At 44.2% G+C, this 13,880-nt stretch overlaps 1 protein-coding gene across 2 annotated transcripts in view; it reads right to left on the bottom strand.

The window, feature by feature from the left end:
- Positions 1 to 347: 347 nt before the first annotated feature.
- CHCHD6 (coiled-coil-helix-coiled-coil-helix domain containing 6) overlaps positions 348 to 13,880 on the bottom strand; it is a 109,131-nt gene continuing 95,598 nt past the window's right edge. For both annotated transcript variants that reach the window (XM_021532034.3, XM_021532045.3), the window contains one exon: positions 348 to 893. In XM_021532034.3, the coding sequence (XP_021387709.2) occupies positions 870 to 893 (24 nt within the window). In that variant the 3' untranslated portion in view covers positions 348 to 869. The remainder of the gene's footprint in view (positions 894 to 13,880) is intronic.

Genomic DNA, 13,880 nt, shown 5'->3' with positions numbered 1-13,880 from the left:
ACACAGAGCACAAGGATGAAAGGGACAGTGGCTTATGGCAGACACAGCAGGAACTGCACACAAGAGCTTGTGTAAAGAAAGATAATTTGGTCTCTGCAGCCAGCAGGCAAAGGTTTTTCCAGTATGATTCCACACTACCAGTTCCCTTCAGCCAGGACTTTTTAACCAAGTACTTTCAAATACGCCAATCATCCTGGGACCAAAATGAACAAGTTTTGTGACTTATAAACTGTGATTTGAAATACTCCTATTCTTCACACTAATTTGAAATTTTTGTTGGCATTGGCAATAGGCAGAAAACAGCAGTTTACAAACTCATGGGACTGAAAGTATCTCAGAGCAAATGGTGACTGTTCAACACTTTATTGTTTAGGAGGGAACCCTGGAAGGGAAGGAATGTGCCTGCTGGTGTAACCAATGGGAGCATGCTAGGAACAGTTAATCCTAACAAGCTACTCAGGGCTACTTCCAAATACTTTGGACCCTTTTCTCCAGAGCAAACAGAGGCGGACTCTTGAAACTCAGATGTTGGTTGGTGAAACCAAAGTTAGAACTGAGTGAACCAGACTTGTGTTGGAGCAAGACTCTAAGCTACAAGCTATGCTGGAAGCACTGGGGTTAACACAGTTCTTTACATTGCAGAACAATGAAAAGAAACTATAGCTTCCCCCACTCCTGGGACCCTTCTCCCAACCCCAGGAACGTCCACCGAGACTGATACATGCAGGCAGTTAGAGGAGGAATCATATTGTAGTGTCTTGGTCATCGAGGGCAGAAGGCACCAGTTTTGGTCAGTGTCTGTCCAGAAGGATGCTGGGGCTTCCAAGGGCATCTGTGGTCCCTGTCCTCTGCTCTTTGGCGGATGACGTTTATCCAGAATTAACTAACAGCTCCTGGAGAAAAAAGGAGACAAAAGAAAAAGGCAGTAAGCTAGTTATGCAGCTTTGTTGACATGGGAATGTTAACATCAGAAATGAAAGAGTAGCACTGGCAGGGTGTAAAACCCTCGGAAAAATCTTCAGGTTTCACTTACTGTAAAACACAAGATATTCAAGGGGAGAGAACTGTGGAAGCAAGAAAGCAGCTCATGACACCAAACATAAGGCTGATTCTGTGATCAAGAGCACGTGGTCAGTTGAAACAATCAGGATTGTAAATCTACTGGCCTACAGTGGGAGAGCACAGCTGTGGCTCCAGGTAAGCCTTGGAACAGACACTAAGTCCTGCCTTAGCATAGGAGGACATAGAAGCACTTTGATAAGCTGCCACCAAACACACACACACACAAACTCCCCCCATTTGCTCATCCTGGAACAGGATCAATATAAGAGCACCAGAGAAGTGAGAAGAAGAAAGATGGGGACTCAGAGACCACCCTAACTTCTGACATATCTGATAGCCTCTATCCTATTAAGACCCAAGCCCTCCTAAAATTCAAAGCAAAATCACATCTGCTTTGTCCCCACAGAAACCTACTACATGGTACCTCCTCAGATCCTGCAGGTATCTGCATATGAGCTATGAGCTTCTGAGGGATATTGTAAGACAGAAAGCTTCCAAAGTTTTTAGGATGGAGATTGCAAAGTCTGCTGTGCTCTATTCCTATTTTTATCTTATCACATCTACAAAGTCAAACAAATCAAACCAACAATACCATCAGCAGTGGATGAGAACACATGACACCAGCTGTAACACCTCTCCCTCTGAGGATCTGAGAAATCAGTGCTGGATCCCACTTCCCAGTGTGGGCAATTGGCTCTCCTGCAGCAGCAGTGGCATGGTGGTCAGTGCTACAGGAACAGCAGGATCACAGAGGATAAGCCCATCAACAGAGCCTACATGTTTCTCATGCTCTGGATACGTGCAGGTCCCTGTTGCAGAGCAGACAGTACTGATCCACGTTCAGAGGATTCAGCTAAAGCCAACCAGAGAAAGACAAGTGAACACTTCACTCCATACAGTCTCATTGCCCATTTTTATTAGGGCTGTGTTTGAGCTCAGTTCTACTCTCCAGATATTTGCCTTTCTGAGGAGAGGAGCTGTGCTTTCTTCAGCGTGAATCAGAATGGAAAACATCACAAAATAATGATGCTAGCACACTTGGCACTGTCTGTCAGAAGGTGAGGATGTCATTTGGGCTGCTTCTGCACAGCAGGCTGATATTGGCTGATACATGGCCAACTGAATATGCTGGCCTTGAATCTCCAAAGACAGCTCCATCTCTGACAACGATGAACTAGAAAAGCTTCAAAGAACTCCACAATAAAGAGAAAATTGTACACCAAATTATTTAGACAAGGGTTATGCAGAAATCTGACAAATGAACCATCAATAATACTCCACTGACTCTAATTTCCCAGGTAATTTTTCTCATCATTAGTGACTTAAAAGTTGTGCACAGAGCAATATATTTTTAAAACTCCAATAGCACTCACAGAAATTGCAATGAATGAAGCAGTAACAACTCACGATCAATTTTGCAATGAAGTAATTTGCTGTATTCACATTGTAACACTTCAGTAAAGTGTCCAGGAATGCTACATTTTGTGAAAAAAAAAAAAAAAAAAAACCCAAACCAAAATCACTTCTGTGCCTACTCTGTGGTTAACCTTTCTGGAAGACAGTAAAACCTCTCTTTTTAAACACTTTTGAAGAATATCACAGTTACACAATTTCATGTTCAAAATCATAACTACATATTTCAACCTCATCTAGTTGCAGGTGTCTCTATCCATGGCAGAGTGGCTGAGAATAGATGATCTTTAAGGTCCCTTCCAGATAAAACCATTATACAATTCTATGATATTTTAACTTATTTCAGGAGAAAATGAAAACAGCCAGTTCTTAACCTCAATGAATTCTTTCCAGCCTAACCTACCCACATACCAGGTATGCATTGAGCTGGAGGTTCACAAACATTCCTTGTGCAAAAACATCAGGTTCCATCTTACTCTGGATGATTAAACCTCCTCAAAATCCTTTGCACAGTGAGACTGGACCCAGAACGGATGGGCTGAGGGACACCATAACTCTGAGACTAAACCCACTCTTTGCCCACCTAGCTTTGCAACCATGCCAGTGCAGACTTGGCACCCCTTCATTTTCTTCCAACCTGGTATCCTCTCTGCAAGATGCTACCAGGTTGCTACAGCACTTACCTTGAGCAGAAAGAGCCAGGAAAGGGAAGAAGAAGCTTTTCCTCTTCTCCATGCCCTTATAATTGCATATGCACCAGACAAGGTAAATAGGAAACAAGCCCAGGCAGATTGCAATCACTGCTCTCACCAGACAGGATACTGCCAATTAATGGAGTTGAGGCTCAGATCGAAAAGATTTTTGTGCCTCCTCAAAATGCCCCTAAGTTGGCACTAGCTGGTCTCTGCTGCAGTGTTAGCAGAACAAGAAGTCAGAGATGAACAGCCTTGGAGAGTGCATCACACCCTCAGTCTGATGAGAGGGAACAGAGCCCTTCTTGCATTGGGAGGGCAGGTTACTTTTAATGCCACTGCCAAGGCAATCCAGGTAGAGACAAGGTTCCAGTCTTGATGAGCTCCAGCCCAGCGCCTCTACCTATGAAAATAGTGTCCATACAAAGGCTAATTCCTCATCAGCACAAACAGGAATGGCAATCTGTTCAGTCCTGACAGCCAGTCCAGCTGGAAGGCACACAGCACTTGTTTTCTTCCATGCCTCTCACAGCAAATGGGACCTTCGAGCCCCTAACTCATGTTCTTCCACCACTGTGGCACCCTGCTCAGGAGCTAACTGCAGTCAAAACGAGCTGCTTAGCTGACACAGCCTGCCACTTTGCAGCCCCTGAGGGAAAGCCAGTAGCTTTCCAGCTCTGGTTCCAGTTGAGTGAGGAGAAAGGGCTGAGCTCTGCAAGTAGATCTGCTTCACAAATCTCACTCCCGCTGAGAAGGGAGTCCAGTCAATGCCCAGAGCAGTTCTTGTCCTCTAACAGAGCTGAGGCCCTGGTATCCAGCACTGGGCCAAGCAAGCTTCAGCAAGATTTTCTAATGCACCTGTTCCTCTGTCCTGTTCCTTCTCAGTCTGCATCCCAGTGCAGAAGCTCGGGGCTGCCTGGGGGAACTGCAGCATCCTCTCCACCTCCCCCAGTCTCTGGCCAGCTCTGGGCCCCAGCTCTCAGCCTTGCTGGAGGCTCTCAGCCAGCGGAGGAATCTCCCTCCTTGAAAAGCCAGACCCTGAAGAACTTCCTCTCTCAGTGTTTGCCAGAGACGCTGTTTGCCAAGCCTCAGCTGTGTTAAGACATATTTATTTAACCAGCCGTTAGTCTCACAGGGTAAACCCTGCAAGTTCCCTCCACCATGTGCCTTGTCTTTGTTTTAACAACCCTTTAAGCAGTCACACCACAGCACTCACACATATGGGCACTGTGTAGCTATGAAGAAATCAGAAAGCAGATCCTCATGATAAATGACTTGGTACATTTGGAGTGTCAGTGACAAAGTAGAAATTAATCTCCATAGTTCCTGACGTGTGCAGGCAGCTCTCAACATCACAATACCTGTTGGCACACAGCAAACCTCAGCAACGTGACCACACAACTTTTTCATCTCAGTTAGTGTGGAAGGAGGCACAAACAAAATACAAAACTCCTGACCTGCCCTAAGATGGGTGTTCAAGGCCTTTACACTGCATGAGGCATTTGTTGCAGGGCTATTAGCACCCCAAAGCGCTGCAAGGGACGTTTGAGTCACTTTGGTTTGATGTATGCTGTAGGTATTTTTTGGTTATGTGCAATTTGTTCTGTTACACTCAGAGTATTGGCTATTTTGTGGAGCAGCTGTGCTGACTAATGGATCACAGCACTTCTGTGCCATATAGTTATTGCACAGAAAAGCCTTTCTGTCTCTCTCATCCTTCAGGAGTCCAACAGTTGCTGTCCTTGAGACTGGAATAAGGAGGGCCAGGAGCATGCCTGGCAGCAACAAAAAACATTAATTCAAAAAGCTATGAAGGGAGTTTTGTTTTCCCTCTTCTCTGTACTGGTGTTAATAGTTTTGCAAAGCAGGGAAGTTCACCCAATGACTTCTTGGCTACTTCCCCAGATGGTGTCTTCAAAGTTGGCTTGACAGCAGAAAAGACGCTTTTCAGAAAACTCACCAGACACATTGTCAGAACACCCCAGAAAGTGCTTTCACATGCAAGTCTCCTGGTCTACACACCCCACCAGCAGAGTGCTAGGAACAGAAAGAGTCTTTCTGGTTTCCTCCTTCCTCTCCTTTGGCTCACAAGAGCCCACTGCTTGCTTTGCTCTGCCTTGACACCTCCCCATTGCTCTGCATCACCCGAATACAAAGTTATTTACCAGCACAACTAATCTCCAGCTGTTCTGAGACTCACCTGTTTGTTCATGCATTATAACATTGATTTCCTCCAGACAGTTGTTCTGATCATTGTTCTAACTCGCAGAGAGCTCCCGTCATTAGCCTTGCTTAACAGGAAATATTTTGCCACTGACTGAGCAGCTCTGCAGTCAGCAGACTGCACAAAAAATCATCCTGGTTGGGGGCCTGCATCTCCCTGCTGAGCTGGTAACCCCAGACGTCGCAGTAGGGAACAAGCTCAGTGCTTTTGATTTTGGACATGTGCTAGGAAAGAGCAGGGCCAGGAGGAACAAACACAGCTCTGCAAAGGGCTGCTGCTGAAAGGATGACTGTTAATTAATCCACACACAAACCGAGGGCACTTTTTGCTCAATCGATGTTAATTGCATTTAATCTCTTTCTTGCCATTAAGAAAAGCCACCGGGCCAGGCTGATGTCGCTAGCGCCTGACATGTAGATTCCACCCACGTTTGGGAGGCAAGGCAGGAGGAGAAAAATAATGGAAAGAAAAGAATAACCCTTCCTCAACCCCTTCTGCATCACTGCACAATTTCATTGGGTCTGTTCCATTATTTAAACAATTTTTGTTTTCCAATAACATTACAGAGGAGCTCAAAGGATAAAAACCAGACATAGAGCATTTCACTACTAGTTATTCTTGCTCTCCCAGGTACCAGCTTAGAGCTTTGCTAACCTGCCTGGCTTCAGCTGTTGTGCTTCTGTAAAGGACCGAGATACAGAAAATTGCTTATGTGAAGTGGTGTTTGCTTTTTTGTCCTGGGCTGATCCCAACAGACCTGCCAGAGCCCCTCAATATGACCTACAACTGCTGACTGACACCTTCCATCAGCTGTGCTGAAATCTTTCTCCTCACCTTGCTACGGAGCACAACCCTAGCTTGCACCAAAGCACGCTGAAGCCTGTCTTCCTCTAACATAACACAAACCACTATTTGCTATTAAACAACCTCTGACCAAATTTGCCTTGTAGGACAGAACATTTTTGAAGCCTGAATTTCCCAGGTAAACCAACAGCACACCCACCAGTGATCTGGCTCTGATCTGGGGACTGTGTCTCTATCTACCCAGCTACCTGCTTGGGAAATGGGAACAATCCTCTGCAGGAATCAAGCCTGGGGACAGAGGAGCAGCTCCTGTAGCACAGGAAGCCCAAGGTGGCAGATTTCATGACTACTGGCTTATTGCTTCTGTGAGAGTCTTGCGTTTTTCCAAATCAGTATCAAGAACAATAACAATCAAGCCCGGGCTCTGTCTGCACCTTTCCCCCGTGGCAGCACACAATGCTTGCCCAAAGCCAATGCTGCAGTTTATCATGGATTTTCTTTATCCCTCAACAAGTGTTAATCCCAATGCCTCTCGCTGCATGAAGTGGACATATCAGAAGTGCCATGAAGGACTGGCTGAGTTTTAAGTGCTCTGAAATGGCTCCACTAGACTTGGTCAAGATTGCTTTAAAATCATTTCCCATTAGGATTGTGACCCTCTCTCTTTACAGCCAGTGTAATGACTGTATCTCAGAGGAAGGTAATTACATCCCACTATCTGTGCACATCAGAAACTGCACGCTCCAAACACTACTGTGCCTTTCTGGACTGAGTGGTAGAAGGCAATGCAGGAGGCAAAGGAGATAACGCTGAACACCCCTCCATCCTGCAACTAGAGTCACCCCAAGTGTTTTCCAAGCTCATTGATTAGCCCCTGGGAGGGATAAAGGGATCCAGAAGGCACAGAGTGTTTCTAAAGCAGAACAATAACAACTTGTACAAATCCAGCTCTGGTTTTGTGAGGATTAAAATGAACTTCACCCAACTGTGAATATCCGCTTCCAGAGCCAAAAGGAATGGAAAACCACTTACTGATGCAACAGTATTTCATTATTTCAAACCCTAAGCCAAACACTTCCAAAAATTAAGGAGAGGCAACAGTAACATTATTTGCTGGGGGGCATTGGCTGCAGGGGTTTAACTGCTGAACTGCCAAGCCATGCTCTGGGCACAACATAATGGAAACAGTAGACTCAAATATTGGCAACTTCTCCACACTGTCTGTCCTGCTCTTGCTACCAGCCTCCAGAATAATCAGTGAGAAAATAAAAGGAAAAATAACCCCAGAAGCCAAGAGATTTTGGATTAAGTTGTATAAATGACCTGTTACCTCCTTACACGAGGAAGAAAGAAATGCAATAAATACCTGCAAAGCCATCTCAGTATCCTGGATTAAATGGATTACAGAAATGGAAAGTACATGATGCAAGATGTTATAAAACAAGATGCCAGGGAAGTACAGGAATTTGAATCAGGCTGGCAAATGATCCCTGCAGACTATTGAGGAAAATTAATAGAGAGAGGGAGAAGAGAAAGGACATGGTAAGAAGACTGACTGATGAACACTGTTGTTAGGACGTGTAAATTCAGGATGTCAGACTTCCTCTTAAATCTACTTCAGTCTTGGAACAAAAATAGCAAATCCTACAGTGCTAAAAAGCACTGGAAATAGAAAAGTCAGATATGGAAGCCTCATTTCAGGATAGGTTTCCCCTGTGCATCCCTCAAGATTCAAGTTTGTGACTTTAATTATTCCTGGAACATTGTGTATATAGGGATTCAATGCAGGGATTACTAGCAGCATCCTTGTTATAAGTGCCACTTCTCAAACAAATTACACTTCACTGGATGTCAGTAACATACACAAGAAAACAAATTAGATAAAGGTAACAGGATGGCAAGATACAAGTCTGGTGCAACGAAGTTTCACAAGGTCACCCAGAAAAATAAAGGTGCTTAGAATTTAAACTCCTAAAACATTTCTAATTCCTCAGTGTATTAAAGCTCTGCGTGACCCAGACACAAAACCCTCAATACACCCTCCACACAACCTGAGACCAAGCCTAGCTGAGATGTGCTTAATTTGTGAAGAAATGCCATCAGGGAGCAGGTGGAGGAAGAGAGAAACAGGAGGTAGAAGGAGCAGCCCTAGTTGTCCTCCCAAATCCTAGGGATCATCCCATCCCATCCCATTCACTGACTGTTCACAGCCCCACACAGACAGATGGGAGAAACCAGGGAAAGAGGATGTAATTTTGTTTGGAGGCAAATATAGCAGCTCCTTGGCTGCAGGGCTTCTTCACAAGCTGATTCCAGATTTACATACTGCATTTTGTCTTTCCAGAACTCATCCCAGGATGTATTACTAACCTGCCCTAGTTCTAATGAACATATCTTTAACTCCAGAAATTTTCATGAGGATGGAAGCACAGGAAAGTCCAGTCCTTGGGTAGAGTGCAAAGAACAACTGAAAACATTTCACCTCAGTATGGCACTGCCTGTGCCTTTGAGATGGGATCTCAATGGTGGTTGTTAAATTCTCAGACTGGGGATTTCACCAGGTGCTTGCCAGTGTTACTAAACCCTGCAGTTTTTCCGTGCACTCCAGGAGGGTGAGCACAGTCTGGGGTGCATAAGTCCTAGGCTCTACTGTCAGTGATCTCCCAACTTCTTCCAGCAGCTGAAATAAATCCCCATCTGTTTCCCTTTCTGTACCTAAGAGTAATGCCACTTACCAGCCACACAGAGGTATGATAATTATTCGCCAAGAGAAGATGCTAAAGAAATGCAAAAATTCAGTTCTCAAGGGATCCATTCCTCTGTACAATTTGCATTTAGGCTTCAGAGGAAATCTGGTGCTTTATCTTGTTCCTTTCTGTCTTGCTTTAGCAGGCTCCTGCTCTGGATAAAGACAATTCCTCTTTGGGTCAGGGTATCATGTCCGCATTTAAAGTACGGCTCAATCCTGTCAAGTCTGGCTTCATACACCAAGAACAGAGGCAGGCAGAGACTTCTCCAGATATCCTTTTTCTATGCCTAATTTTATTTTTGTTCAATGATACAGTGAAATTCCACACAGAAGTATTATGAGCTTGACTGGCTTTATTTGTTTAACACTTCACATTTTCATTAAGCTGTTGCTACTCGGCAGCCAGTAATTTTATTTGTGTGATAGCTGTATTCATCTCACCCGCATGGGTGTAGATGTCACTCTCCTTTTCTTCTGGCTGAAGAGGCAAAAATCAAGAGAAAACTGGGAATTCTCAGGTCTGCTTGCAGATAAACGGGAGATTTGACTCCTACCTGTTTTTGTGAAACACCTCCCAAAGACTAGGGGCACCTACAGGTAAAATTCAAAAGAGGAAAAATATTATTTTGGAAGACTACCCTCCCCTACCCAGATACAAATGAAAAACTGAAATTATTTCAGCAGAATCAGCCTGTTTGACTCAGCACTGAACTCTCCTGCACCAGAAGCTTATTGCTGACTGAGCATTTACAGTGTTTGAGTATCAGATTGTGAAGAATTAATTATATGTCTAACTCTTGCCAATTTTCAAGTATCTTGAAATATCTGGTCCCAGGAGCTGCAAGATCTGATTAGATCTCAAGGAAGAAAAGTCTGGTTGGCTGGCCATCATCAAGCCCCAATTAGACAATCTTCTACCAAGTTCAGGCAACCAGACAGAATTAATAGCCCTTTTGAAATGTTAACGACTTGAACCGAGACAGTCAAATGCCTGAGCCACACCTCTTGGACAGAGGTTTCAGAAGTCAAGAAAGACTAAACATTTCACTGTGCCACTCCCCTTTGACGAGATCAGGGAGGGGAAAGCACTGGGTAGGTATTGTAAATGTAGGTGAACCTGGTGGGAAGAAATTATGATGTCTGACTCCAGTTCAGAAGGCTTAATGATTTCTTTATCATAACTATACTATATACATTAACATACTATTTAAAGGAGATACTAAAACTACATATTTACTTTTTCTAACTACCATATTTAACTCCCTCACAACTCGTGACCCTCTCTCCAGAGTCCAGATACAAGCAGATCTAATTGGCCATCAGGCTCAAACAATCTTCACCAGAATCCAATCAAGTAATTACCCCAGGTAAACAATTCTCCAAACACATTCCACATGGGAAAACAAAAAGCAGAAATAGAAATTGTTTTCTCTTTCTTTCCTCTGTGTTCCTCTATAAAAAAGTCCTGAGAGAGAGGAGAATGTGCCTACCATAGGCAGGGAATCTGCAGCCTGGGTTGGAGAGCACTGGGTGCCTCCACTGGGCACAACCCATGGATTGGGATGGAGAGGCTGTAACAGATCAGGAAGCCACGGAGACCTTGGGCTGTGAGATTAGATGGAGATGCCCAACCACAGACACACCCAGGCAGCACCTGTGGGAAGCTGCAAGCTCAGCTGCCCTGAGCATGGCACTGCCACAGTCAGTCCCTGGGCAACAGGGATCTGATCTGAGTAGTTGCCCACTGGCACCCAGCTCAACCAGTGCAATTAAGAGACCAGGAGATAAAATGCCCTACAATCTGAACCATGGGTCTGAGCAAATGAAAGGAACATGGTGAACAACTGGGAGATGAATTTTGATTTCTCAGTGTCTCCTCCTGTGTAAATTCCAAATCTTCCTTTCAAGATTAAAAACCTTTACCAAGTAAAAAACAAGCTCAGCATTTCTCTAGCTCCCTCTTATCCCTACTCACTTCAGAGGACACCCCAGTAGAATACCAGATGCTGGAATAAGCCACAAAAACCTTCTAAATAATTATCTCCTATCGCTTCCTCTGCAAATTTATAGTCCTGCATCAGTGTCAAGACAGAGACCTGCATCCATCTGTCTAAAGTACATTCTTTACAGAGGACCTGAAGGTGGAATGTTTAACGTTAGCATTTGAAAATGTATTCAGAGACTGGAAAAGAAAGTGACAGTTTTTAAGTGTGTTGTTCAATTGTCTTGTGGATGCTGCTCAAGTGGAGGGGGAGCTTTGTATTTTTTTATAATATGACAAATGATGCCAGTCCCATCTTGTAATTTTCCTCACTGTACAGCATGTCTGTTCATGATAGATACCAGTGCAGCTGCTTAGGTGTTCGTTTATCTGCTTGGAAAGTACTGTCTGTTTGGAACCAACTCATCCTAAAACAGCAGCCCCAGAGGGTGAGAGAGAAAAAAAGGGAGGGGGGTGGGGGAGGAAGAGACAAGGGAGTTGTGGACTGGGAACACATTCATGCTTCTCCTGTAAAGGTTCTGGAAAAAAGCAACCATCATATTTAGTTTCAGCTACATCCTCTCTTCCCCCCTCCTAGACCATTCTTTTCTACTGTCACTCAACACCTCTTTACATTCTCTTCCCACAAAGACCTCACCACTAACATACATTTAATTTCACACTTGAAACCTGTGGAAACAAAGCAAGCACTCAGCTGCCTTCTGCAAATCTTGCCAGCACAGAGGAGCCTTCAGGTCACAACCTGTACACTTTGCAGTTTAAGGGAACATTTTAAACAAAAACAAAAATGTAAAGGAAGGAGAGAGAGAAAAAAAAAAAAAAAAAACAGGAAGAAAGAAAGAGGACAAAAAAACCCAGAGTACTTTATGTTTAAATAGACTTTGAAAAGGAACTTGCCAATTTTCTATAACCAGGATTATAAGAGAATAAACTCAAATAATTTGTCCTTCTGCAGAGCCCTCTGAGCTGAATTTCCCTCTCTGCAAAAAGGCCAATATAGAAAAAAGCTCATAAATCCCTCTGACGCAAGTAACTTCACATTACTCTTGGGGAAACAGAGGCAGAGACAGATTCATTAATCCAAGTAAATGAATCCATGAAGCAGTCTGAATTCCTGAATCCCCATAATATCCCACACTAGAAACAGCAACCAGGGCCCAGCAATTTCCATGCCATGTTGCCTAGCACGAGCAAAGCAAGAGACTTGAACAGATGAAAATGTTTTTAGAAAGGACAAGTACAGTTATTAAACCTGCCCTAGCCATGTAGCAAAACCCATGTTTTGTTACTTTAAAATACCTCTCACAGTTTCACTCACTGCATCATTAATGCCAAAGACCAAGGTCACATATGTAAGATGCTGCCTCAGAAACCTGCTGAGTAGCAGAGACCTGCACAACCTGTCTGAACAGGTGGGTACAAATTCCTGAGGCTCAGCACTGTCAGGGTTAGCCCGCTGGTAATACTCAAGGCTAGCAAGGTTAGGGCTGGCTTAATCTGCCATCATTATTCTGCAGCCTGGGCATATCCTGAGAGGATCTTGCTACAGGCTGGTACTCTGTCTCTGACTTACCAAGTACAGTTTCCATGTGTGTATGGGAAAAGTGGGTTTTACAAAGCTGGTTATCAAGAACTTTTTAAGATCTTTTTGTTAAAGAATTGTTGAAACCAACACTGAATGAAACACTTGATTTTTAAGACAAGTAGCTGTTCCTTAAAAATATTATTTTAATTTTCTTTTTTTTTTTTTTTTTTTTTTTTTTGTAGCATAGCGTTTCTTTGTTTTGAAAATAATAAAACTTCACACGTAAGAAGGTGTCAGATGAACTCAAATTGTGTCAGGTACTTGTCATTACTGTGACTTAGAACTGGAACTTGCATTTAGGATGCTCAATATTTACTGTCTCCCTAAATTTAAGTTGACAGAAAGAGTATCTGCTCCTGCAGGCACGAAAGCTAATTCCACCATCTCATTTCCACAGTCAGTCTCATTCTCAGATGTAAATTCTCCTGAGTGGACCTGCTAATAGCTACCAAAGCACCAGCCTGCATGATGCTAACCAAAGACCTCCAAGCACAAGACTGAACTGTGCAAACCAATCCTGGTGCCACTGATGCCTGTGTGGGAAGGAAACAGTGTTCCTGCACACACACAAGCCCAGCACAGGGAAGGACAGGCGGGTCACTTGATTTACAGACAGCTTTTCCATTACTTACTGCAGCGTTCAAACAGCCAACCTGCTCCCCCTTCATCTGCTCTGTGGTGGCCATTTCTCCAGAGCTGCCCATCATTTCCTTATCAAGCAGTAAAAACGTAGGATCACTGGAGACACAGCTCAGCCTTGCTGAGATTTCATTCTCTCAGCAGGTTGTAAATGCCCCTATAATGTTGGCTTTTTTAATCTTGTGTTATTATTACCCGCGGCTGCCATTCAGTCTGCAGAGAATAAAGCGCCCAGGCTTTCAGGACCCACACAATGGCTCTGTGCATTTGCCAGTGGTTGGACAAACAATAACTCTGTGTTTCAGCTTTATTGGAAACCCTTCTGTTGTGGGAGCCTGGCTGCATGTGTCCCTCTGCCCAGGCGACGCAGAGGTGTGAGTGGGAGCCTCCGAAGTCGCTGGTGATTGCAGGAACACGTGCCTTGGCGCCGGCCTACGGAACCTACACAGAAGTGCACAGGCAGCTGCATGTTGCTGTGAGCCCACGAAAGACAGACACAGACCTGCAGAGCCAGTTGGTCTCCTCTACATCAGCCAGGGAGTCCGAAGCTCTAACAGGGCCCCTCTGTGAATAATTACGTTCAGCTCCGTGTAAACGGTGTTGCCAGCTCATAGGAAGGTGTGATGATATATGACATAACTGTGAAAATGTCAAAACACCACTACCCTGAACCACGTTCTTACAAGAAATCTTGGCTTCCACTTGAAATT

This window comes from Lonchura striata, chromosome 12 (assembly GCF_046129695.1).
Source record: "Lonchura striata isolate bLonStr1 chromosome 12, bLonStr1.mat, whole genome shotgun sequence".
NCBI lineage: Eukaryota > Metazoa > Chordata > Aves > Passeriformes > Estrildidae > Lonchura > Lonchura striata.
This window is presented reverse-complemented; position numbering and strand designations above follow the sequence as displayed.